The sequence below is a fragment of the Phyllostomus hastatus genome, unplaced genomic scaffold (assembly GCF_019186645.2).
Source record: "Phyllostomus hastatus isolate PE091 unplaced genomic scaffold, TTU_PhHast_1.1 phas_contig_38, whole genome shotgun sequence".
Lineage (NCBI taxonomy): Eukaryota > Metazoa > Chordata > Mammalia > Chiroptera > Phyllostomidae > Phyllostomus > Phyllostomus hastatus.
This window is the reverse complement of record NW_025333869.1, coordinates 32,126,573-32,153,393: the sequence shown is the minus strand read 5'-3', so window position 1 is coordinate 32,153,393 and position 26,821 is coordinate 32,126,573. Positions and strand designations below refer to the sequence as shown.

Genomic DNA, 26,821 nt, shown 5'->3' with positions numbered 1-26,821 from the left:
CAGGTTATATGAACAGTTTTAGATACAATTTTTTGCTTCTGTCTAGACAGCAAGACTGCATCTAACTCCTCTTACAACCTTTACTAGAAATGTTTGTACAGTAACTAAAACCTCATCTTCCAATTCTATATTAATTTACTGGCAATAAAAATACCTAACTTAATGGATATTTCTGCTTGCTTTATACCTAGGAACCTTTTCAATCTTAGTTCTCAATTTACTAGCAAATGCTCAAATAGCTGCTCTAGCAACAGAAAACTAGGGAGAAATAGAATTACTAGGGACAAATACATGTTAATCTTTAATTTCTGTTATGTTAGCACCTTAAAAATATTTTTGAGACATAGAAATTAACTCTGATTATAGTTAAACCACTGGTTTCGTGTATCACAGGACTTACAGATAAATTTAAATTTCATGGGCAATTTCAGGTCATAAAATAATTTAAAAGTTAGTCAAAAAAAGCAGCTAACTTGAGAAACACACTGTATGTGTACTTGTGCACATATACACATGCGTATAATAGCATATGTCTTCATAGTATAATCTCTAAGTGCAGACTTTAATCGCTTTTAAAAAAATCTTTTTTATTGTCACCCTAGGACATTTTTTCATTGCTTTGTGTGTGTTTGAAAGAGAGAGAGAAAGAGAGAATGAGAATGACTGTTTGCCTCTTGTAGGCTTCCTGACTGGGAATCAAACCTGCAACCTTTCAGTGTACAGGATTATGTTCCAACCAACTGAGCCACAGCAGCCAGAGGTTTACCAACTCTTTTTGACTGTGACTAACAACAACCCCAGTGAACATTAGAAAGACAAAGGTTGTATTTAATCCATGAAGTATATTAACTACTCAGGTTGAGAAATTAGATTTATAAATCTAATTCCCAATTTATAAATTTCCCAATTTAGAGAATTTTCTAGATGGCAGAGAACAACAGCAAGTCAACTCTGCCCATAATTAAAAGATGGCATTTAATAGTTACTTATTATTTTGGACTTGGGAATAAATGGGACTTAAAAAAGCCTCTCTGATGTTAGTACTCAGTAGGGGAGGTTTCACTAAGCATCACTTGGCATGGGGGGAAATGCTGATTCCAATTTTTGTCTTAGAATTCTTACATGGGAAACATGAACATTTAATTTCAAAATGAAACTTAATTTAATGAAGTAAATTTCATTAAATTAAAAGTTAATTTTAAATTTCATTTCATAAGTTTATTAAGTGTTAAAAACTGGAAGGTTGTTATCTTTGTTTTTTTTAAGTTTAACTTAAATATTTGAATACATAGCACACCTAAGTAAAAGTTAATGTGAAGGAAGACAATCAATTATTGACCACACCAAGCCCCTTTAGAATTCATTGGGGGAAATAAGTAGAACACAGGAGAAAGAAAAAGCAACACTATACAATCCAATACTCAAAATAAATAGAAGGTCCTTCTATCCATATTAGCATTTCAGTTTCTCAGCTTCTCTGTCTCGACTTGAGCCTGCAGTCCTTTGTTCTTCCCCTTTCTGACTGTCCTCTTCTATAATTCCATCCTGCTGGTTTTCTTTCCTTCACTTTGCTTCTGATTTCCACATGGGCATGTGGGAAAACCTCATTCAGTAAAAAGGCCCAAATAAGAGCCGTCAAGCATCCAAATGCTTGTGAAAAGAATTTCTTGAATGTCCACATTGTCAGACACATTTCATATATTGTATGTGGATACATACAGATACTGTGAACTATTAAATGCTTTCTGCATTATGTAACATACCTAAAATGAAATAAACCAACTGAAAAAAATTACTTCGAGAGTAAAACCATATACAAACACTTTATAGTGAATATTACTGGCAAGTATAACTTATTTTGCCACAAATGAAATCAAACATTACTCAAAATTCTGAAACTTTTACCTATTATGAATGTTTTTTTGAATATAGAAATGAGCACAGAAAACCATAACCACCCTCATCCCTGTTTTTATTTAACTGTTACCCATTGTTAAGGACTGCTTGAATGATTGGTATTATTATTCCAAGAACATACAGCATGTTTTACCTGAGATAAAAGAAGAAATTTACTTACCACTATTACTGTTGCTCTGCAACTTCAATTTACTTTTTTCTTTGGCACTCCTGCTGAGAACCCCATTGGGTTTTAGATCTTCCTCCATGTCACCTTTTCTCTTCTGCAAATCATTTTGCTTCTTTTTGTAAGTTGGCTTAGGTTGCCTTTTAGTCCTTTGCTCTGACTTGCTTTCACTTTCATCTGAGTCTCCACTTTCAGAACCAGACTCATAAGTTCTTTTGGCTTTTCTCCTATTGACTTTATCATCTCTTACATATTTATCAACTATGATCTTACTATCTACACTGTTTTGTATATCATTTGATGTAGAGGCTATTAAATTAACAGAACATGGCTTAATAATTTCCGAAACAGAATTCCCTGAATTCTCCATTTTATTAGTATTTTTATCTTCTTCTGAGTGTCTAGTAAGCCAGGCTTTTTTAAGTTTAGTATGGTAGTTTGGTTGACTTGTCTGGGATGCTTGCCCATTTCCTACAGAGTTTGCTTTGTTTATTGTACTACAGGCTACAGTGCCATCCAAGAGAAGGGAGGCTGAAGATGACTGATTTTTCACAGCATTAGGCTCAGTCTCACTAACATTACTACTTTTATACTGAGCTGCAGCCAATGCTGCCTTGTGCTTTTTTAAATGAATAAAATCAGTTGTGCCTGAGAACCCGGAGCTGGGCTGAACAGCACTTACTGTCTTACTACTGGCTGGTGTAACGGGAGCCGTGGTGCTGACCCTGCATTCTTGTGTTTGAGTAACTGAATGACTGACACTTTTTGAAGAGGTACATTCTAAAGATTTAGAGGATAAAATTGTATTTGATAAAGAATAAATTACTTCAGACCCACCCCAGCTGGAAGCACTGCTGGTAGTGGAAGCAGATGTGAATATATCCAATTTGGTGTTGCACATTGTACTTACAGCAGACACAACTGAACTGGGAACACTGCCCTGTGAGACTGCCGGGAAGTTTTTTGTAGATTTTATGTGACTACTGTCTGAATTCACACTTGGCAGAATTATTCTTCCAATCTCTCCAGCTTCTGCTGGTTTGAGGCAATCTGTTTGATTTGCCTCAGTTGAAGATCTTTCACTAACTCGATCTTTGGACACTAACTGCATTACTGGCACACTGTCAAGTTTTGTACTAGAAGGTGGACGGACAATGACAGATGCCATAGCAGCCTGTGACTGTCCAGTGCTTTTCTCTACAGGCCATTCAGCTTTTTCTTTGCTGAGGTTATTATTAGACTTCCACATTTCTGTCAAACTCTGTTCAGAAGAACTCTTAAAATTTGCCTGAGATTCTTTTGGCTCAGGAATTAGAGTTGGAGGTTTTTGTGATTCTTGAACCTTCCCACCAGCATTTACAGGCATCACTGGAGTTAAAGTTGGAGGGGAAAGGCTACTATAGCTGCTTTCCTTTCTTTCCAGGCTGTGATGAATTGGTGGATGAAACACTGGTGCTCTATGTAAAGCAGGCATACTCCGGAGTGTATTTGTAGAAGAAACTGTCAAATGGGTAGGGCTCCTACAATCACTTCTGAAGGTTGTTACTGAGTGAGAAGCAATTTGATGGGGAAGATGTTCTGGTGTTTTGCCTACTAAACCTTCACTTTCCAGTTGGTGTTTAATCAAAGGTGGTGGTTTTGAAAGAGATGATATAAATGAAGTCAGAGTTTGAGGATTAGCAGCTGCTACAAGGGTATTATTCTGTTTTTCAGTGTAAATATTTGAAACCTCTTTAGATGGGTATGACCTTGGCGGTTCATTAACCACGCTGTTAGACAATGTAGTGAAATAGTTACTTTGGGGCAAACTCTGAGGCACTGAGTGCTTCATTTTATAAAGATCTGATACTGAGCATTCCATATCTTTGTCTTGTTTGATGACATGGCTTTTAGGGCTAGAAGATGACGATGCTAATCTGGAATAATTATCTCTCTCACCCTCAAGCACCTTGATTTTAGTTGTAAATGGAGCAACATCAATGCTTTCTTGAAGAATTCGACGGTGTTCCTCCTTATATTTGTTTAATCTCTCTCCAGTCTCCTGGGGTGGTCTCTGTAATGGATTCATCAAAGGATCCACAAAATGCCTATGCAAGTGACTATCTTTTCCAGTCTGTGACCTGTTTAGATCCAGGTCATTTTTTGCTGATGTGGATGCAACAGAACGTAATGGTTCAATAAAAGCTTTCCTCTCCAATTCTCTGAAAAGAAAATATACAAAGGTATGGTGTCAGATAGGTACTATGATCATGTCATAAATATAAATGTCTAAAGACTGGGTTGCACAACCTGAAACTGGTATGATACCAACTATAATAAAAAAATATTTTTTTGAGAGGGGAAGGGAGAGATAGAGAGAGGGAGAAAAACATCGATGTGAGGGACAAACATGGATCGATTGCCTCCTGTACGGGCCCTGACTGGGAATTGAACCAGTGACCCTTTGCTTTGTAGGACAAAGCCTAAACAACTGGGCCACACCAGCCATGGCAATAAAAATCTACTTTAAAAATACACGAAGGTTTCTGTAACCATTTTTTCTTACATGATCCAAAGATAGCTTCTATGCAATATCATTCTATTATTGAAGTAAAACATGACATTGTATGTACTCTAATATTATCTAGTAAATTCGAAGGTATGGGTTGGCCAAAAAGTTAATGATTTGTTTCCACCATAAGATGGCTCTAGTAGGGTTTAGCTGTCTGAAACTTCATTAAAAATAGTTCTGTTAGGCTGTATTATGACAGCTGTCATATCAGGAAACATTTAAAAAAGAAACTTAGGAACACTGAAATTTTTTTGCAGCCATTCGAATACTGAATATGGAACAAAATATGCAACATTTTTGGCATATTTGCTTTGTTGTTTTAAAAAATTGTTTTATAGATTGTTATTACAGTTGTCTTGATTTTCCCCTTTGCCCCCTGCACCCAGCACACCACAGTCCCTCAGGCAACCCCCCACAAATGTTCGTGTCCTTGGGTCATGCAAATGAGTTCTATGGCTACTACCATTTCCTATGCTGTATTTTATACCCCCATGGTTATTCTTTAACTACCTATTTGTACTTCTTAATCTGCTCACCTCCTCACCCATCCCCCTACTCACTTCCTCCCCTCTGACAACCATCAAAACACTGTCGTATCCATGATTCTGTCTCTGTTCTTGTTTTTTTAGATTCAGTTGTTGGTAGATATGTATTTTTGCCATTTAATTTTTCAGTTTTGATCTTTTTCTTAAATAAGTCCCTTTAACATCTCATATAATGGTTGGGTGATGATGAACTTTAGTTTTTCGTGTTTGGGAAGCTCCTTATCTGGCCTTTGTTCTAAATGATTTTTTTTGCTGGGTAGAACACTTGGTTGTAAGTCCCTGCTTTTCATGATTTTAAATATTTCTTGCCAGTCCCTTCTAGTCTGCAAAGTTTCTTTTGAGAAATCAGATGAGTCTTATAGGAATGTCCCTGTAAATAACCAATGCTTTTCTCTTGCTGCTTTTAAGATTCTGTTTATCTTTAACCTTTGGCATTTTAATTATGATGTGTCTTGCACTGGGCCTCTTTGAGATTCTCTGTGCTTCCTGGACTTAAATGTCTATTTCCTTCATCAAATTAGGGAAATTTTCTTTCATGATTTTTTCAAACAGATTTCCAATTTTTTGCTTTCTCTTTCCTTCTGGTACCCCTATGATGCAAATGTGGGACCTCTGAAATTGTCACAGAAGTTGCTTATACTATCCTCATTTTTTGGATTCTTTTTTCTTGTTGTTCTGATTGTTTTTGCTTTCTTATGCTCCAAATCAATCATTGATTTGATTCTCAGCTTCATCCACTCTACTGTTTACTACCTATAAATTGTGTATTTCTTACTAAATCTTTTTTTATGCTGCTATGGTCCTCATTAAGTTCCTTGAGCAACCTTATATGCAGTGTTTTGTATTCTGCACCTGATAGATTATCTCCATTTTGTTTAACGCTTTTTCTGGAGTTTTGATCTGTTCTTTCTTATGGGCCATGTTTCTTTGTCTCCTTGTTTCGGCAGCCTCCCTGTGCTTGTTTCTACGTATTAGATAAAGCTGCTCTGACTCCATGTCTTGGTAGCATGGCCTAATGTAGATGTCCTGTAGGGTCCAGCGGCACAGCCTCCCCTATCACACAAGCTAGGCACACGAGGTATGCCCTTCATGTGGGCTGAGTCCACTCTCCTGTTACATTTGTTACATTGGTTGCTCTTGGCAGATCAATGGGAAAGATTTACCTAGGTCAATCAGCTGCAAGGATTGGCTGTACCCACCTCTACCCTCCATTAAGGATCAGCTGTGCAGGTACAGGGTAGTGGTGCTCTGAAGTGGTGTGTATTGTCCACTAGATGTGCTGGCCCTAAGGTTTCCCAGGTGGTTCTGGCCAAGGTCAGCCCCCACCTGTTTTTTTTGCATGGGGCAACGCTACCTAAGCTATAAAGCAATTGGAGATAGCTGCTACCTGTGCTGGGCTTAGAGATTCCAAGCGGAAGCCAAGCTATGAATCTAGGCTGGCTGTTGCTAGTGCCAGGTCTGGGGCTCACTGAAGCCTGTTACTCCTTGTTTGAGAGGGTTTACAAAGTTGTGCAGCATGAGACAAGGTGAATATTTCATATGGAAAAGCAGCTTGGATGGGTCCAAAGTTGGGTGGAGTCTCTGGAGCCCTCCAAGGTGGGTCAACAGTATCAGCCAGGTTGATGGACTCTCAGATGTGGCCCCAGCCTTCCAGCTCTGTGGGAAGAGGGTTCAGAAAAGGGACAATGACCTCTGCTTGCCTTGATGTCAAACATCTCAGTTTCTCACTGTGGGCCACTGGTGACTCAAAAGCTGCTACCCAGGTGCTAGAGCTCAGAGAGTATGAGTCTGAATAGGTGAGTCCCTGTGTGGAGGTCTTTAAGAGGATCTGCTTGGGGCTCCAGAAGTTTCTTCCATTGACTTAATCTCCACTGGTTTTTGCAGCCAGAGGTTGTGGGGATTTATCTTCCTAACTCTGGCACTGTTCCCCATCTGTGCTCCTCCTACTAATCTAGATGGATGTGGTTTCATTTATTACGTAGCTCTCAGACTTCCATTCAATTCTATTTCTGGCAATTCGGAGTGACGGTTGTTCTATATTTTAGTTGTAATTTTGATGTGGGTGTATGAAGAGGCGAGCCATCTGTCTACGCTGCCATCTTGATGGAAGTGCTTTATTTTTTCAAGAAAGGTAAAAATGCAAAAAAATATTTGTGCAGTGTATGGAGAAGGTACTCTCACTAATCTGAAGTGTAAAAAAATGGTTTGTGAAGTTTCGTGCTAGAGATTTCTCACTGGACAATGCTCCATGGTCAGGTAGACCAGTTGAAATTGATGGTGATCAAATCGAGACATTAACCAGCCACAATAAATGGTTTAACACATGGGATATCTGACATATTCAAAACATCCAAATCAATAAAGTTATGGTGAAAATGAAAAATGTGTCTTTTCTTTTACAAAACAAAAAACCATACAGACTTTTTATCCAACCCAATACATAAAAACAGGAAGAAGGGCACTTGTTTTAAGCCTAGTTTTAAGACATTTATTAACTTAAAATCATCTACTTAGAAACTGTATTAAGAATAACTATAAAAGAGCCCTGACTGGTGTGGATCAATGGATTGAGGGCTGGCTTGCAAACTGAGAAGTTGCTGGTTCAAATCCCAGCCAGGGCACATGCCTGGGCTATGGGCCAGGTCCTCGGATGAGGGTACATGTGAGAGGCAATTATTTGCTCTCGCATAACGATATTTCTCTTCCTCTCTGTCTCCTTCCCTTTCCCTCTCTCTAAAATTAAAATAAAATCTTTAAAAAAGAAGAAGGAATAACTATAAAAGAACAGGCATTTGTTAATATTAAGCACTGGTGAACTTACTCTTTGTGATAATCTACTAAACTTTTTGTCAATGGTGGACTGGAATGCGTTGCAATTTTAAGAGGCCGATGAGGCTCTGCACTAGAAGGTCTGACAGGAATGTGACTAAGTAATCCAATACCGTCTGCTGAGGTCACAGGGGTGGGTTGATGTAACCATGAGCTAGGAGAATTCTATTAAAAAAAATCAGACTTTAGTTACTAGAAAAAGCTAAGAGCAGCACCACAGTAGGACTTAAGAACAGTATATTTATGAAACATGACTTTTTCTAATGCATCTTATGAGAAATATGCAGACAATAAGTAACCAACATAATTATATGGGTATGTCAAAAATAATCAGCATTAAAATAGTAATTTCTAGAAATTTATTATTTATTTTATTGAATATAAATTTTGAAATCATTGCCTTTAACATACTAAAGAATGTAGCAGGGGTATCCAAACTTTTGGCATCTCTGGGCCACACTGGAAGAAGTGTTGTCTTGGGCTACACATTAAGTACACAAACACTAACAAAAACCGATGAGCAAAAAAAGGTTTTAAGTAAATTTACGATTTTATGTTGGGCCACATTCATAGCCATCCTGGGCAGCATGTAGCCTACAGGCTGGATGCTCCTGAGTCACTGTAACTTATATGATTGCCTAAAATTCTATATCAAACAAATTTATGTAGGCAATTTAAAAACATTAGAATTTGTTATTCCTAAAATACATTTCACTACATACAGAAATTATAATCAAGTTCATTAGCCAATTTTGTCTTGAAAAAGAACAAACATTTTCAATGTAACAATTTACTTAAAACTGGCAGAAAATTACATTTCAAGATCCAATTATACTCCATTTCACTATAAACTATAAACACTGTTGGGCCATTAAACTTGGAGGAATGTAGGTATAATGGAACTATTTTTTTATATGTCAATATGCTGCCTCTCTCATTCTGAGTATCGGTTGACACTGATCTGTAAATTGACAATTAACATTGAAGGACATGCTTATGAATTGTTTTTATGCTATGACTCACTGACATTCTTCCAGAACATGATTTGTTGAGTCCAGATACTGGGAAAATATAATCCTTTGCTTTTGATAGAGGAAATAAATTTTACATCTCTAAATGATAATGCAAAAGCAATATGATATCACGCCAAAGACACAGTGCTGTCAATTACTTAAATTAAAAAAAAAGCATTATAAACCATAAACCTCATGAGAAAAAATATACACATATATGTATTATGCATGTAAATAAATATTCAAATGTTTAAAAGGCTTCAGTTCTCCAAGACTCAGAAGTTTTAAGTTGTAATCAATTATGGGAATGGTAAGTTTTTACTATAAAATAACATTACAAATAATTACCTAATTGATTTTTTACTTTATAACACTAGGTTTAAAAATTCTTCACTTTTGTTCACAATGATTTTACATAATAAATGAAAATTTGATAAGTTAGCTTTAACAAGTATGACCAGTTAACAAAACATTTTATACCATTATAAACATAGAAGCTCAATGTAGTACACACACTGAGAGAGGCTTCTAACCAAGACATTTCTAACAGCTACTTAGATCTGTTTTCCAGGGTTTACAGGTTATGGACTAAAACGCAAGAGTATTTGTCAGCTCTTGGTTCCCATGTGCTCCTCTGTCTAGTCTGTCCAATTACCAGCTGCAGCTACATTCACAACACACGAGAGTGAAGGGTCAGAGTAAAAAAAATGCGGGTGTACTGGGCACTTGGGTCATCAGGACAGCTTTCAATTCTGGTAAGAGTGTCTTAGTATGATTAGTGACTCTTCATTAACTGGAAGTATATAATGTACACATTCTAGAAAGATTTGCCCTACTGCAAGATCAATGGCCCATATTTACTGGGTGTCATCCTGTAAACCAAAAGGTTGCAGGTTTGATTCCAGTTCATGGCACATGCCTGGGTTGAGGGTTTCTGCAGCCCATGGCTGACGCATGTGCAGGAGGCAACCGATCAGTGTTTCTCTCCCTTTCTTTCTCCCTCCCTTCTCCTCTCTTTAAAATTAATAAGCATGTTCTTGGGTGAGTATATATAAAAGAAAGGAATAGAATTGGGAAACTTATGATTAACATAAGAAAATTCTTCTAGAATTCAGATTCTCCTAAAATCAAACATAGGGATGCTGAAGAATAAATCGTGTAGGTCCCTGATGACTTCATTAGAGAAGGTCAAAGCTTATATGAAACTGGAGCTAAAAAAGTTGATGTTTGTCATGGGAATAAACAAGTAATACCCTTCAAAAGTGGTAGGACTCTATTTTAAAATCTTGATGCCCCTTACCACCAAGGTCAACTATCACAAATTGGGAATTAAGAGAGGACTCACAACCATAGTCTATGTCATCATTGCTACCCAAAATGTAACAGCTACTCTGACAAACCTTTGACACAAGGAACACCATACTTGCACCTACTAGTACTGACATGGCTCTGCGTAAGCAGTATTGTTCCTAAAGAAGGTCACTAGCATTGTCTTCCAAGTTACCACCCCAATATATCTATTGTGGATCTCTCCCAACTTGTGAAAGGTGTCAAAAAATACCCATGTTCATCACATTATTATTCACAATAACCAAGGCATAGAAGTAACCCAAGTCCATGGACAAATGAATATATACAGAAAATGTGGTATAAACATAAAATGGAATACTAATACAGCTTAAAAAAAGGAAATCCTGTTACATGCTACAAATATGGCTAAGCTATCATCAAAATTATGTGATGTGAAGAAAGCTATAAAAGAATAAAAAGTGCATAATTCCACTCTAATGAAGTATCTAAAGCAGTCAGATATCATAGAAACAGAGAGCAGAAACGTAGTTGTTGCTAAGGACTCGGGGAAGGGGAAGGAAAACTTGTATTTAATGGGTATAGAGTTTTAGTTTTGCAAAATGAAAAAGTTCTAGAGGTCTGTTGCACAATAATGTGACTATACCTAACAGTACTGTGTATTTAAAAAGGTAGCATCTAAATTAATGTTACATGGTTTTTTCCATAAAATAAAAAGAAAGGAAGGAAGGAAGGAAGGAAGGAAGGAAGGAAGGAAGGAAGGAAGGAAGGAAGGAAGGAAGGAAGGTAGTTTAAAAAATTCTGAGGCATCGCTGAAGAGAATGCTGGGTTGGCTAAAGGACTAAGTTGTCTCCTAAAGTTTAACAGGGACCCCCACTCCCCATTTTTTATAATAAGGCTGGTAATGCCTTCAACAATTTCTTAGTATGAAAAGGAATTTGGCTAGAGAAACCACATAGCCCATGAAGGAATCAGATCATTATACCATTACTTACAGCAATATTCTATTAGGCAGAAAAAAATCTAAACTACAACTTTACTGCCAAATATTGGGACCCTCTAACCCTGGCTCCCTTAAGAGATTCTCAGCTTGTAATATACTATCAATATGATGTATCTAGCTGGGGGTATAACAATTTGTCATTTAAGAATAATTTGATAACATATATCAAAAGCCTTACAATTTTATATGATTTTAAAAACATTTATTCATTTATATTAGACAGAGAGGAAGGGGGAAGGGTAGTTAGGAGAGAGAGAGAGAAACACTGATTTGCTGTTCCACTTATTTATGCATTCACTGGTTAATTCTTGCACATGACCTGACCAAGGATTGAAGCCACAACAACCCTGGCATATTGGGAGATGCTCCAACCAACTGAGCTAGCTAGCCAGGGTCTATTAATTTGTAATTCAGAAACTTCACTTCTAGGAAATTAGGGAAGCAAAAACAATTATGGATATGTACCACAATTAATTTAGAGTTCAGATTACAAGGCTCCAAAGTTAGAATTGGAAAGTTTCATTATATTTAGAAAAATAACTGAAAATTTTTAATTCATTTTACAAAGCACTCGAACATGTGCGGATTAACACATATATTGATATATGGTTAAATATAACATTACTTACCCTCCTTAATGATGACTCAGCATTAACTGCATTTTCTGGGTGAACCCACTTAGAAGAAGGTAGACCAAGTCCTGAGTATGCATGTGTTCCATTTGGATATTGCCAAATAATTGGATAAAGACCAAGCTGACTATATGAAGCAGAAGGATGGGCTTGTCCAAGAAGATGAGGTGATTGATGCTGTAACAACTGCTGCTGTTGCTGGTGTGCTAGTGCTAAGTGGCTCAAGCTGCTGGCATGAGCAGTTTCTAATCGTGGGTGGCCACCAAGTAAGGAGGCAGTAGGCACTCCAGGTAACACAGCAGGAAGTAAATGAGGGTGATGAACAGAATGATGTGGACCACTAGTCAGAGGGTGAGTGTTAATGGTAGGCAATGGAGTTTGACTAGATGATCCAGCCAGTAGGTGGGGTGCAGGAGTTAAGGCAGGGTGATGGGTACCTGGATTTAAACAGGCTCGATGGGATGAAGAATGAAGAGGGAAAGGATGTTGGTTTAGGAAAGGTGAAATGTGATTAGCTCCTGTTTCTGACCCAATAAGTGCAGGATCTCTGTAAACTGTGAAATGCTCATTTTTATCAATGATAAGAGGGCTCTTTGTAGTATCCAATGTACTGCCCCGAGAAGGAACTGGATGAAAACTGCATCTTGATAACTCGTGTTCTATCTTATTTGCCAGTCTTCTTTCACCAGCAGCATGGCTGTTAACATAAGTGGCCTTAGACTTTAGAGAATCAGGAGAATGGGTAGTTTTAGATTTAACAACTTCAGGTAAGGGACTAGATTTTGTCTTGTGAACATCTACTGAAGCATTAAGTTTAGATTTTATAATCTCTGGGGGTGGACTTCGCTTACGCAGCTTATCTTCCATCACAGAAACTGCACTTAGAGAAGATGCATAAGAGACATACTGATTTTTCTCTTTTTCCATAATCAGATGATCATTTCCTGATGGAGCATTCTTAACATTTGATTGGGTTAAATCTACTTTAACTACATCACTGACCCAAGTTTGGTCAGAATCTTGTTTTGCTGTTTCCAAGTATTTTGCATTTGCAAGTGAATGTTTTGAATCACTAACATTAGAATCCATTTTCTGAAGTGTCTGAAGGCCAAAGGTATTTGAGTTTTCCTGAGCCACCTTTTCAGAGTTAGTGTCATTTGTAATATCAATAACACATTTTGGTGTGGGTGGTCTGGATGTAAACTGTTCCTTCGGCAATAATTCCACGGTATGTGTTTTTTCCATATTTTCCTGAAGAAGTAAATCATTAGAATTATGATCAGAAAGTGTGGCCTGTTCTGATGATTGAATAATAATTTTTTCTTGAAGCTGAGAGTCAACAAACTTCTGCTTCTCTGTTTCTTCATGTTTTTTATCTTCTTGTATTTGATCCCAGGGAGGCTGGCTATCTATTAGTGTCTCCGCTCCTGCCTTCTCATTATTTTGGGATTTTTCTTCTTCTCCATTTACCTTTGAAGTATTTTTATTTTTCAATTCATTCTCTGGTTTCTGCTCTAAGGGATTATTTATTATTCTCTTATTTGAATTTTCCGAGTCACTGTTCTCAGAAAAGTCTGAAACATTGTCAGTTCGTAGTCTTTTCATATGTAGTTTCTTTTCATCTTCCTCAGGTTTCCTTCTTTTGTTCATCAACTGTTTGTTTTTACCTTTAGGATTTTCTGCAAGATTAAAAAAAAGTTTTATTTTTCATATCAATATTAAATAAGTATATTTTAAATATACTTTTGTTATTTTTAACTATCATTCCCTTAAAAAAAAAAGTGGATCCTACCTCCTCGTCCTATATAATCATATTTTTCCTCCTTCATCTTCTCTTCATCTGGTATGCTGCTATCTGAGCCCTTTCTCCTATTTGAACGGATGTTTCTTTGTTGCTGTTGCTGGTGTGTATTCTGTTTTGGTACAGCAGCTTGGGAGTTCATTGCTGGTCTGGGACTATTTGCCTGGGCACGTGTATAATGACCCTAAAAAAGAACCAGTTGATAATAATTTGGTTACTACCTGATCCTAAGTAATCTAGGGGAAAAATTTTTTACAATAATCCAGAACTAACAACATACATACGTGAACAGCGTTGCTCTTTTGACTGGCACGAGACCTTCGCCGTGATGTAATGCCAATATTTTCACCTTTTAACAAAGAGTGAACAACATCATCCAGAAAGGTCATTTGAACCATAGAAGGATCGACATTCTGTGGTTCTAATACCTAATCCATGACATAAAACAAGAATAAAAATTAAATCCAATCAGTTAACCAATGTGATCTTAGATACACATTCATTACTGAGTAGAAATGTCTAAAAATCAGTCTGGAATCCCTACTTTATATAAGATACTGCTATACTTATAATAAGTCAATTTCAACAATCACAGAGAAAATTATGTTTTCAACTTTCTTCTGAAACCTAATACTGTATCTGCTAACCAAAAATTAAAAAGCAAATGTATTTATTGGAAGTATACCTTGAAAAACAAGAATAAAAATTAATGAGTATAGTGCTAAGTTGAAAATGTATTAAAAAGAAAAACGAAATAATTTTCAAAAAGCAGGTATAAAACTAAAAGGGTAAAGCTTAAGGACAAAAATTGAAGACAAAATTGTTTAAATAAATAACACTAATAATAATTTGTAAAAGACAGGTTAAATAAAGAACTATTTTAAAATCTAAAAGCAATTTTGTTCCTCACTGAGATGTGAAAGTTTATCACCGTTTTAGGAAAAAAATACCATTAAATAATATAGTTATTATTTTGACTAAATTTTAATGAAAGCATCAAATTGTTTATAAACGGGCACTCATTTATTCACATACCCTCTACAACCCACACAGGTAGGATGGTGTAAATATCTATTTTTTTTCGGGAAAATAAACTATAGCTTTAAAATACTTGAAATCACCCTTTCAGACTGTTACTTAAAAATTTCACTTGAAATTTGTATCCTTATTACTCACCATAAAACTTAACAGAGCATACCAACTCCAAAATTTAGTGTGAAAAGGACTACAGTGTATGTTAAAGTTTTCATTAGTGCAAACATTTTGGAAATATTTTATTCCTGGAGAAACAAGAAAGCTGACAAATTAACGAAAAAATTTAGCTAACCTAAAGATGAAAAAAAAAAAAACCCAACAAAACACTAATCAACTAATAGTCTGATGTCCTTATTTCAGAAATTTTATCAGTGTTGAAATAAATTTGGCATCATTACCTCCCTGAGAACTAAAGAGAACTCTCTGTAACATCTATATATTTAAACTTATTAGGATCATATGACTAAAATAACAAAATTTAGGGTCAATCTGTTGATCCATTTTGGGGGTGACATGGAATATCTGAATTGTAAACATTTCTTTCAAAAAATGTTAGCTGTATTATTTACCTGATCATTCATAACGATCATGGTGCGAGTGAAGAGATCATGATGAGTAATTATGCCAGTAAACCACTGGGTGGCAGAGTCTTGTCTATATACTCTTACTCTGTATCCATTTAAGGAATAAGGACCTAAAAAGAAAAAAAAAAGAACCACAAGAAATAAGGTATCTTAAATGTGGACATTTTCTTTTAAAAACTACCTTTTAGGAGAAACATGAGTTATGTTACAGATGAATGATATACCTGAATATCAGTTTTCAAAAAAAAAGTATTATAAGGCAAGTGAATGCCAATGGTAACTACACAGACTCTACTAGACACAAATACTTACTAATTCAATGGAAATAAAGTAACTAAGTCAGAAAGAATGTCCCTGGGATCAAGAAAGAAAGTGCTATGGTTTCAAAGGTATTTAGCAAGGTTAGTTTACATAACTAAATGGCTAAAATGAAAAGGTAATTTGGAACTTAATGCCTCAGCTGCCAAAAGTCTTAAAACATGCAGAGATTGTTAAGTGAATTTATGAATTCACTTAATGCTTTGACACTAAAGCATTAAATGCTCTTTTACGAACCATTTTGACACTAAAATGTTTTGTAAAAAAATATGGTACATATTTGGATTAAACTCACTTTTTATTTTTTTAAGATAACCTTTTCTTCTGTTTAAGAGGTTTTCTTTTAAAGATTTTATTTATTTTTATTTTTAGAGAGGGAAGGGAGGGAGAAAGAGAGAGAGAGAGAGAGAGAGAGAGAGAGAGAGAGAGAGAGAAACACCAATGTACAGTTGCTGGGGTCCGTGGCCTGCAACCCAGGCATGTGCCCTGACTGGGAATCAAACCTGCGACACTTTGGTTCGCAGCCCTCGCTCAATCCACTGGAGCTACGCCAGTCAGAGCTTTAAACTCACTTTTTAAAAAGGTATCTACATATAGGTATGCCATATCTTTACAAAATATGCCTATTAAAAGTCACTCCACAGAGGAACACATAGGGCTGGGCAAGTAGGTTTACTGTTGTATGTGAGAGATTTTATTGTTGTATTATTATTTATTAATTATTGTATAATTTTCCATATGAACAACTATAAACTTACTTTTGCAGGATGATGTATAATGGAGATATAATTTTTTTCTAATTCACAGGTACTAAAATGATATGATAAGAATGTTAACAAGAACTGGCAGGTAAGGGGACATGGGTGCTAGTGCACCTTAATGGGAGTATTATACAGTAACAATTTACAAAGTATTTTCAAAATTTGCAAGTGCTCATTTAATCTTCAAATCTTAGGTACTGTTTTTGCCTTTTACAAAAATTAAGAAAGTGAGGTTGATAGGTTAAATAAAGTGAAATGACTCTGACTGAATTTATTTTTTTTATTTTTAGATCAATGTTGTCTTCTTCAGTGATAGTTAACATACCAATTAATGGTTTACTATTAGCCAGTTTTAAAATGCTTTATGCCAATATCAGCCTAAAATATAAATCAACTAACAGATTTGTAGAAAGTATTCTATATGACCTGCGAATTAAAAATACTCATATCCATATCAAGTATATAAACTGTAGTCTTTGCTAACTGTGAAAGAATAAGACTCCAAATTTTGTTCTGAATGTAATATAGAAAAAACTTATAGAATTACTCCAAATAATCACATTTCAATTCCCAACCAAATAATTAGACTTAGCCTCACATAATTCTGCATAAAATGAGCAGGAACTATATTATATTGCTTTAGTATTTTCACCTCTTAAGAGTATGATAAAGAAACAAAGTTATTAAAAAATATTAGCCTGGTTTCTCCATTAAAGAAATTAGAAGGAAAAAAAAAGGTAAGACAGGACATAACAACCAATAAATTTGTGGATATTTTTGAAAGCCCTGATTTGTTAATATATCACTTAATCCCGTTAAAAATCATTCAAGGCGTTTATGAGACAAATGGAAATTCTGAGTATCCAGTATTCGATATTAAAAAACTGTTAATGGGGGAGGGAGGTTTAGAAAAGGGACAAAAAAACTTTTAATTTTTTTAGCATAATGGCATGATGGCTTTAAATATAGATAGAATGTGGCAATGTCTGGAACTTCATAAAAGTAAATGGGAGTATGGATGTAGCAGGATCTGCCATGGTCATACAGTTGCTGGAGCTTGGTGATAGACACGTAGAAGCTCACTGAAATGTGTTTTGAATTCTCCATATTAAAAGTTCAGTACCTAAATTCTTAGGTATTTAGCCTAAGAATTTAATAAGTAGATAATCTGCTGCCATACCCATACAAAGCAACTTTAGGATTATCTCTATTAATGCTTAAATGGCATGAAAATTGAGAGTTCAGATAAATATGGGAATTTATTAACAAAATCCCTTTTATAAACACTCAACATAATATCAATACTTCACACATCATCCTAATTTCAATTCAATTTCACAAAAGTTTGATTACATTTTTGCATACTGATTTTACTGACAGAAAAAGACATCACTAAGAATCATAAAATATCATTCGTTAGAAACTTATATATTGTAGACAAACTTGAAATTTACTATAAAAAAAGAAAAAACTAAGACTAGTATTGTGATAACCACAAAGGAAGGCAAATTGAAATAGGCCACTTTTATCAGATACCAACAGCACTCTTCAAAGGAAATCATTTGTGGCTTTAGGCAACCCGCTACTGCAAACAATGCTTCCTTTTCCAGGAAGGACACACCTAAGGCAATCTGTAAATATGGAAATTTTTCCTATCAACAAAACATCTGTGTGGCTATAATTTCATGCCAGGCAGTTAGCTCAAATCAGTTAATGAATTGGTAAAGTTATCAACTTTCTATTATTATAATTTTGATTTTGCTATTATTTTCCCAGAACTATGTAAAACTCAAAATATTAGACTGGGCTTTCAATTTATATTGCACATAATTGAAACAACCTAAACCAAACAAGAGAAAATGCCTCATTAAAAACAAAAAACACAAAGAAACACAAAAACAAAACTTCAAAATAGTTACCTTGCATAAAAATCTCCTGAACCTTTTGTTCCTTTACCCAAATTTTCACTTCTTCCTGAAGTTGCGGGTTGTCCCTGAGAACTGGGTTTAGGCTGTCTATGTCGTCCTAGAATTAGATAGAAAAAAATATCCATGTTACGCTATTGTAACATTAATGTTACTGATTTTCCCTCCTATATGTTCTAAGAATTGATGGATGTTCCTTGATGTAAATGTATGCAGAAACAAATTCATAAGTTGTAGTTTATTAGTAATTATATAAGAATAGAACACAAAAATTAATCCATGGTAAAATTTGTTCCTTGACAACAATGTCCTAAAGGCAAAAGCTAAAATTTACTCATGTGTTTTTAACTTCGAGTATGGTCTTATACAAGTCACTTTTGAAAAGGGTTTCACTGTTAGAAACAATATACAAATGAAACAGCATCAGGTCATCCAAGATTGGCAGCAAAAGAATCAAGTTGAATATTTTAGTGACAATATAAATATACACAGATGAAATACCTTCTTCCCATAATGCCTAAAATGTTAGTTTTAAATGACAAAAAGTCATTATCTACTATCTTGATTTAAATGGCATTAGTTCTGTCCTACTCAAACTCATCTGACCAGTAACTTCACTGTTAAAAGTTTTATTTTTCAAGCCAGTGTCAAAGCATCCAGGCAATCAAAATTACGTTATTGATGGTATTATCCTTGTAACAGGGTGGATCTAGACACAGAAACAACCGGTTCTCTCGATGGAGATGTGAATCACAGTCACATGGTTTCCCACAATCTGTTGGTCCCCCGCTGGACTCTCTGACATTCTGTTCTCTCTCTCAAAGCACCTCTGCTGCTCCTGCATTTGAGATCAGCGGCAGGAGCCCTAGAGTAGAGCTGGGAAGAACAACAAAGCAGCACTGTCAATTGGCAGCCCTTTAAAAAATGGACTGGTAGATGATGGAAACCAGTGAATAGAAGGAGCTAAATGAAGGGAATTATATCTCTTGAATAAAAATAATCTGGCAATTGGGAAAAGCCAAAGTGGCTGAATAATAGAAAGAACTCCTAATCAAACAGGGTCAGCCAAATGTCACTCTTCTCTAAACCTGATCTAAGTAAAGCTTTCCTTCTCACCTCATCCCTGCTTTTAGGGACAACTCTGAATTTTGGAATAATATTGTGGTAGATACTCTGATCAATTTCTTTACTACCTGGTGAACACTAAACAGGTGAAGTCCTTTAAAGCTATCAACTATGTTTCTTGAAAGAGATACAGAAGTGGTACTTTATACCAGGGGAAATAACTAGAGTGAAGTGTCACACAAAAAGGTAGATAAAAATTGGAGAGAAAAAAATGCCCAGGACATGTCTTCCTTTTTGCAAAAAAAACTTTCTGGGAATCTCTTTTCTGCACTCCATCCCCTTAATAATATATTGTACACTTAGCTAACATCATCATTTTCAGATTGGAAAATAACATGGGAATTTCAGACTAGAACCCTCTTGATGCACATCAGGTGACACCAGTCTATGACAGACAAAACACAGGAAACTTCATATTTCCCAAGGAAAATCAATACCATGTGCACACAGCTATGACAGCTACCAAGTTCTTTTAAAATCTTTCTAACTTTCACTGCCATATACAGATCCAAGCTTAAAGCCTTGGAGTCAAACACAGGATTCCTAACTTAATAGTCCTTCAAACATTTGAGTTCTGGTTTTATGTATCTGTAAACTCAAGTCTTTTCTGGTCTAAATACTCACCACCTACAGGTACAAGTATGATCTACCTGTTCTGTGGACTGAAATTTTACATTTTAAAACTACTGAAATATAAAGTTTATTTGCTAAACATTTATTTATATTTTATTTATTCAACAGGTTAAAATAATTGGATGCATTTCCAAGGTCATTAAGACAACATCCTACTATCTTCTCAACAATGATCAATATTTGTTTTTTAGTAGAAAAAGCACACCACTAATAAATGATCCTTTGACGCTATTCACTGAAATGACCTTTACATTAAGTTCAAATTTCTGTGTATAAATTTCCTCATCTATACCCACAGAGTAACTGATATCTGCCTCTTTCCACCTTAATATGGTTTTTTCTTTTAATTTTACTTTAATTGTTGTTCAAGCACAGTTTTCTTTTAATCCCATCCCAGCCTTCCCCACCCCCCTAGTTTTTGTCCATGTGTCCTTTATATTTGTTCCTGTAATATGGTTTTATAAGATTTTTAAAAGAACCAAAACCAAACTTCTGTTCAAGATGGTGGCACAGGTCAACACAGCTTGCCTCCTCACACAACCACACCAAAATTACAACTAAATTACAGAACAACTACTACTCAGAACTGTGAGATATCAAGTTAAGTGGAAGTCTGACAATTACAAAATTAAAGAAACCACATTCATCCATACTGGTAGGAAAGGTGGAGACAGGATGGTCCCACATAAAACTTGTGGTGGATAAAAATTCTGGAGGGGTATTTTGGGAGCAATGAGTCCCAACCCTACACCAAGCCCCAGCCCAGGTTTCCAGTGCCAGGAAGATAAGTCCCCATAGCTTCTGGCTGCAAAAACCAGCAGGGATTGAGTTGGTGGATGAAAATTCTGGAGTCCCAAGGAGTTCCCCTTAAAGAACTCATACATGAACTTACTCATACTCACTCCCTCTGAGCTCCAGAACTGGGGTAGCAACTTTAAAGATACCAGAGGCATCCAGGAAGAAACTTAAGTGTCTGACATCAAGGCGAGAGCTGGGGGATATACCTTTCTCCCAGAAAGAAAGGAGGGGAGAAACCACCTGTCCCTTTTCTAAGTCCCCCCTGCCCACCATGACACAGAACTATATCTGAGACTCCATTAAGCTGACCAACATGGTCTGCCCTGCGCTGAAGATCCCCTGAGGTTCCATCCCACCAAACTTACAGCTGGTAGCAATGGCCTTTTCATATGATTGGCTGGTCTTGGCTCAAGCCTCACAATGTCGAGTCGAAAACCCTATCAAACAAGAAACAGCAGGCTGCAGTGAGCCCGCAGACCCCATATCTCTTGCTGAGTGGCCCAAGGCCTGCAATTATCAGCAAGCAGCCTAGATTCACAATTTGGCTTTGTCTGGGAATCTCCAAGCACAGCACAAGTAGTAGCCATCTCATATTGCTTCATAGATCAAGCAGGGCGGCCCTGGGCAACACACAGGTGGGGACTGCCCTTTGCTTGTACCACTCAGGAAACCCAAAGAACCCACCCAGCCAGTGGACAACTATAGACCATGTTGGAACACTATCACCCTGGCCCTGCACAACTGATCCTCCACAGATGACAGAAGTTCGTGGTCAGGGTCATAGCCAATCCTTGCAGCGGACTGGCATGGGTGAATACTCCCACTGATCTGCTAGCAGCAACCAAACCTCAAATACAAGGGGAGGGTGTACTCAGACAACAGAAAGGGTTCACGACGAGTATCCAGCTTTGGTTACAAGAGAGGCTGTGCCACGGGGACTCTTCAGGACACCTATACATTAAGCAATAATACTAAGACAGGGGAGCCATAGCAGCTCTACCTAATACATAGAATAAACACAAGGAGGCTGCCAAAACAAGGAGAGAAAGAAACATGGCCTATATGAAAGAACAGATCAAAACTACAGAAAAAAAAAACAAAACTACATGAAATGGAGATCAGCAATCTACCAGAGTTCAAAACACTGGTTATAAGGATGCTCAGGGAACTTTGAGAGGACCTTAACATTAAAAACTCCAGTCAGAAACAAAGGACACACTAACTGAAATAAGAACAATTTACAAGAAAATGAGTAGAGTGGATTAAGCTGAGAAGCAAATCAATGATTTGGAACATAAGAAAGCAAAAAACAACAATAAAAAAGAATCCCCCCCTCCCGCCCAAGCAATGTAACAGCCTCTAGGACAATTTTAAGCATTCCAACACTTGCATCACAGGGATGCCAGAGATTGGAAATCTTTTTGAAAAAATAATTAAAGAAAACTTTCCTAATTTGGTGAAGGAAATAGATGTACAAGTCCAGGAAACACAGAGTGTCCCAAACAAGATGGATGCAAAGAGGTCCACTCCAAGACACATCATAATGAAAATGCCAAAGGATAAAGATAAAGAATCTTAAAAGCAGCAGGAGAAAAGCAGTTAGTTACCTACAGGGAAGTTCCCATAAGACTTCCAGCTGATTTCTCAAAAGAAACTTTTCAGGCTATAAGGGACTGACTAATAATATTCAAAATCATGAAAAGCAGGGACCTACAACCAAGTTTGTTCAACCTAGCAAACCTATCATTTAGAATTGATGGGGCGATAAAGAGCTTCCCAGACAACGAAAGACTAAATTAGTGCATTATCACCCAGCTATTATTATATAAAATGTTAAGGGAACTTACCTAAGAAAAAGAAGATCAAAACTATAAACAATGAAATGGCAAAAATACATTATCTATCAACAATTGAATCTAAACAACAAACTAGCAAACAACAACAAAACAGGATCATGGATAAAGAAAGCATTTGATGGTTGCTAGACATAAGGGGAGTATGGGGGAAATGGGTGAAGAGGTGAGGGGATTTACTTAAGTACTTCTTGTACTTTGTAAGTACAAATTAGGCAGTTAAAGAATAGCCGTGAGGGACTTCTAGCCAAGATGGAGGTGTCAGTAGACACACTGTACCTCCTTGCACAACCAAAAAAGGACAACAATTTAAAAACAAAAAACAACCAGAAATGACAGAAAAGCAAACTGTACGGAAGTCCGACAACCAAGGAGTTAAAGAAGACACATTCAGCCAGACTGGTAGGAGGGGTGGAATCAGGCAGCTGGGGCAGAAAGGACCACAGCAAGGCAGTAGCTGGCGGACCGGGCAGTCCCCCATTTGCACACATATAAACCAGGTGAAACAAAAGGGGAGTGGGACAGACCGCACAACCCAGAGTTCCAGCAAGGAGAAATAAAGCCTCAAACCACTGATTGAAAACACCTGTAGGGGTTGAAGGGGGCATCAGGAGAAACTCCCAACCTCACAGGAGAGCTTGTTGGAGAGACTCACAGGGTCCTAGAAGGTGCACAAGCCCACCCACACGGGAATCAACACCAGAAGGACCTAATTTGCTTGTGGGAAGTGGAGGAAGTGACTGAAATGTGGCAGAGAGCAGAGCAAGTGCCATTGTTCTTTCTTGGACCTCTTCCCCACATACAGACCAAAAAAAAAAAAAGGGGGTGCAAACAAAAGAACAGATAGATCAAAGTTCCAGAAAAAATACAACTAAGCAATGAAGAGGTATCCAATCTATAAGATGCACAGTTCAAAACATGGGTAATCAGGATGCTCACAGAATTGGTTAAATTTGGTTACAAATTAGATGAAAAAAATGAAGGCTACACTAAGTGAAATAAAGGAAAATATACAGGGACTCAGTAGTGATGGGAAGGAAACTGGGACTTAAATCAACAGTGTAGACCAGAAAGAAAAAGAAAACATCCAATGAGAACAGAATGAAGAAATAATTCAAAAAAAAAAAATGAGGAGAGGCTTAGGAACCTTCAGGGCATCTTTAAACATTCCAACATCCAAATTATAGGAGTACCAGAAGGCGAAGAGGAAGAGCAACAAGTGGAAAAGTTATTTGAACAAATAAAGGAGAACGTCCTCATTCTGGCAAAGGAAATAGACTTCCAGGAAGTCTAGGAAGCTCAGAGAGTCCTGAAGAAGTTGGACCCAAGGAAACACACATCAAGGCACATCATAATTACATTACCCACAATTAAAATTAAGGAGAGAATCCTAGAAGCAGCAAGAGATAAGGAGGCAGTTACCTACAAAGAAGTTCCCATCAGACTGTCAGCTGATTTCTCAAAAGAGACCTTACAGGCAAGAAGGGGTTGGAAACAAGTATTCCAAGTCATGAAAGGCAAGGACCTACATCCCAGATTGCCCTATCCAGCAAAGCTTTCATTTAGAATGGAAGGGCAGATAAAGTGCTTCTCAGATAAGGTCAAGTTAAAGGAGTTCATCATCACCAAGCCCTTATTATATGAAATGTTAAAGGGATTTACCTAAGAGAAAGATAAAAGATATGTACAATAAAATGACAGCAAACTCACAATTATTAACCACCACACCTAAAACACAAACAAAAACAAACTAAGCAAGCAACTAGAACAGGAACAGAACCACAGAAATGGAGATCACATGGAGGGTTATCAACAGGGGAGTGGGAGGGGAGAGAGGGGGAAAAATACCGAGAATAAGTAGCATAGATGGTAGATAGAAAATAGACAGGGGGAGGGTAAGAACAGTATGGGAAATGTACAAGCCACAGAACTTATGACACATGGACATGAACTAAAGGGGAGGAATGTGGGTGGGAAGGGGTGTGCAGAGTGGAGGGAGTGGATGGGGGAAAATGGGAGAACTATAATAACACAATCGATAAAATATATTAAAAAAAAATAGTCATGGGGATATAAAGTACAGTATAGGAAATGGAATAGCCAAAGAACATATATGCATGACCCATGGACATGAACAACGGTACAAGGATTGCCTGAGGGAGTGGGGGGTGCTGGATGGAGGGGGACAAAAGAAAAAAAATTGAGACAACTATAATAGTATAATAAATAAAATAAAATTTTAAAAACACCAAGATCAAATTTTTTAAAACATCCAATTCTGAATTATTCATGGTATTAGGTAACATTAATTACTAAATTAAAAGCCACAATAATTATCACAACACACAGTCTGTTTATGATAGTCATTTTGTTACTAAACTCTATGTATAGTGCTGTGAAAATTATAGGTATTTCTGTTCATTCTACTAATGATTCCTATTGTCAGTCTTTTAAAGAGGCTCACAAAAATATAAATTGTTACTTCTTGTAAGAGTTGCTAACAGGTAGGCAATCAAAGTTTCTCCCCTTTTTTTTAATTTTTATTTTTCAGAACACTTTAAAAAAGATTTTACTTATTTATTTTTAGAGAGAGGGGAAGGGAGGGAGATGGAGAGGAACATCAATGTGTGGTTCCCCTCTCGTGCATCCCCTACTGGGGACGTGGCCTGCAATCCAGGTATATGCCCTGACTGGCAATCGAACCAGTGACCCTTTGGTTCATAGGCTGGCCCTCAATCCACTGAGCCACACCAGCCAGGGCTCTCCCCTCTATTTACTGAGTTGAACAATTTTGTGAAAATGCTAAAAATCATATACAAGGTAGGCTAGACGCATAAAGAAACTAGGATCTGTAATTGAAATTGCTATAAATATTCACTATCTTTCACAGAATGCAACTGACTAATAACGAATTTCAGCTGCCTGGTGTTTGAGATTAAAAGAATAATTGCACAATATAACACGTTTCAGTAACTGTAAAGTCACCTGCACAATTTTTATTTTGAATAACTAAAATGTTTCTTAGTTTCCTATAAACAAACCACCCAGAGAGCAAATGAATATCATCTTCTATCAATATCTTTTATTCCATACACTCTGTCCTATGTATTAAGACTGCTAGTTATGACTTCCAGAAATGGAGCTTGTAATTTTAAGTGACCAATGGGGAAAAAAATCAGTTAAACAAGATCTGCTTTAGTAGAAACTTATATAAAAAACATGAAAAAGTTCTAAAAAATGCCTTAAATGAAGTTGTAGGCTATCCTGTTGTTAACTTGTGTGGTGTTCCTATTTTTGCAGTAAAGAGCATTTTAGCTCTTAATGAGCACTAGTGGGGCACCCTGATATAAATAACGAAGAAAAACAGCTACCTGACTACATTTTTCATGTTTCCAATTCCATCCATTTCACATCATCAGTTAATCATAAGAATTTAATAAAGTAACATTAAATTATCCAATATTGAGAAGGCTCTGTAATCAGCATAGGTTACTAAAGCTAAATGTTCTGTCCTTTTCATAAAATGAGAACTGTAAATACAATGGGAGGTTTGAATTATATTCACAATGGTGGTCTACAGGATTATATACATATTAGATGCACATTTATAAAAATCTCTGGTTACAAGTTGTTGAGATGACGGAAACCTTAGTTCTCTGAGCTCCAGTCAAGATAGAGGCCTAGGTAGACACACTTCACCTCCTTGTACAACCATAAGAAGATCAAAGCTAACTTCAAAACAAAAAATACCCAGAACTGCAAGAAAACTGAACTGTTTGGAAGTCTGACAACCAAGGATTTAAAGAAGCCATATTCATGCAGACTGTTAGGAAGGGCAGAGAGAACTAAGTGTGGTTGTGGCAAGGTGTCTGCCGGCAGAATTAGCAGGCCAACATTCACATGTGGTGGATAAAAACTGGGAAAGATACCTAGGGAACAACTGATCTCAGTCACAGGCCAGACTGTGGAGCCCAGGGTTCCAGCACCCGAAATATAAAGCTTCATAACTTCCAGCTGTAAAAAC

At 36.7% G+C, this 26,821-nt stretch overlaps 1 protein-coding gene across 7 annotated transcripts in view; it reads right to left on the bottom strand.

Moving 5' to 3' along the window:
- Positions 1 to 26,821, bottom strand: part of JMJD1C (jumonji domain containing 1C) — a 256,582-nt gene that overhangs the window by 35,670 nt on the left and 194,091 nt on the right. For 5 of the 7 annotated variants that reach the window (XM_045842044.1, XM_045842043.1, XM_045842047.1 and 2 more), the window contains 7 exons: positions 18,383 to 18,488; positions 15,370 to 15,494; positions 14,050 to 14,193; positions 13,757 to 13,949; positions 11,962 to 13,643; positions 8,001 to 8,173; positions 2,078 to 4,284 (listed from right to left, as the gene is read on the bottom strand). In XM_045842044.1, the coding sequence (XP_045698000.1) occupies positions 2,078 to 4,284; positions 8,001 to 8,173; positions 11,962 to 13,643; positions 13,757 to 13,949; positions 14,050 to 14,193; positions 15,370 to 15,494; positions 18,383 to 18,488 (4,630 nt within the window). Of the gene's footprint in view, positions 1 to 2,077; positions 4,285 to 8,000; positions 8,174 to 11,961; positions 13,644 to 13,756; positions 13,950 to 14,045; positions 14,194 to 15,369; positions 15,495 to 18,382; positions 18,489 to 19,062; positions 19,233 to 26,821 lie in introns of those variants that run through there. The other 2 variants (XM_045842049.1, XM_045842045.1) reach the window with 2 other exon arrangements.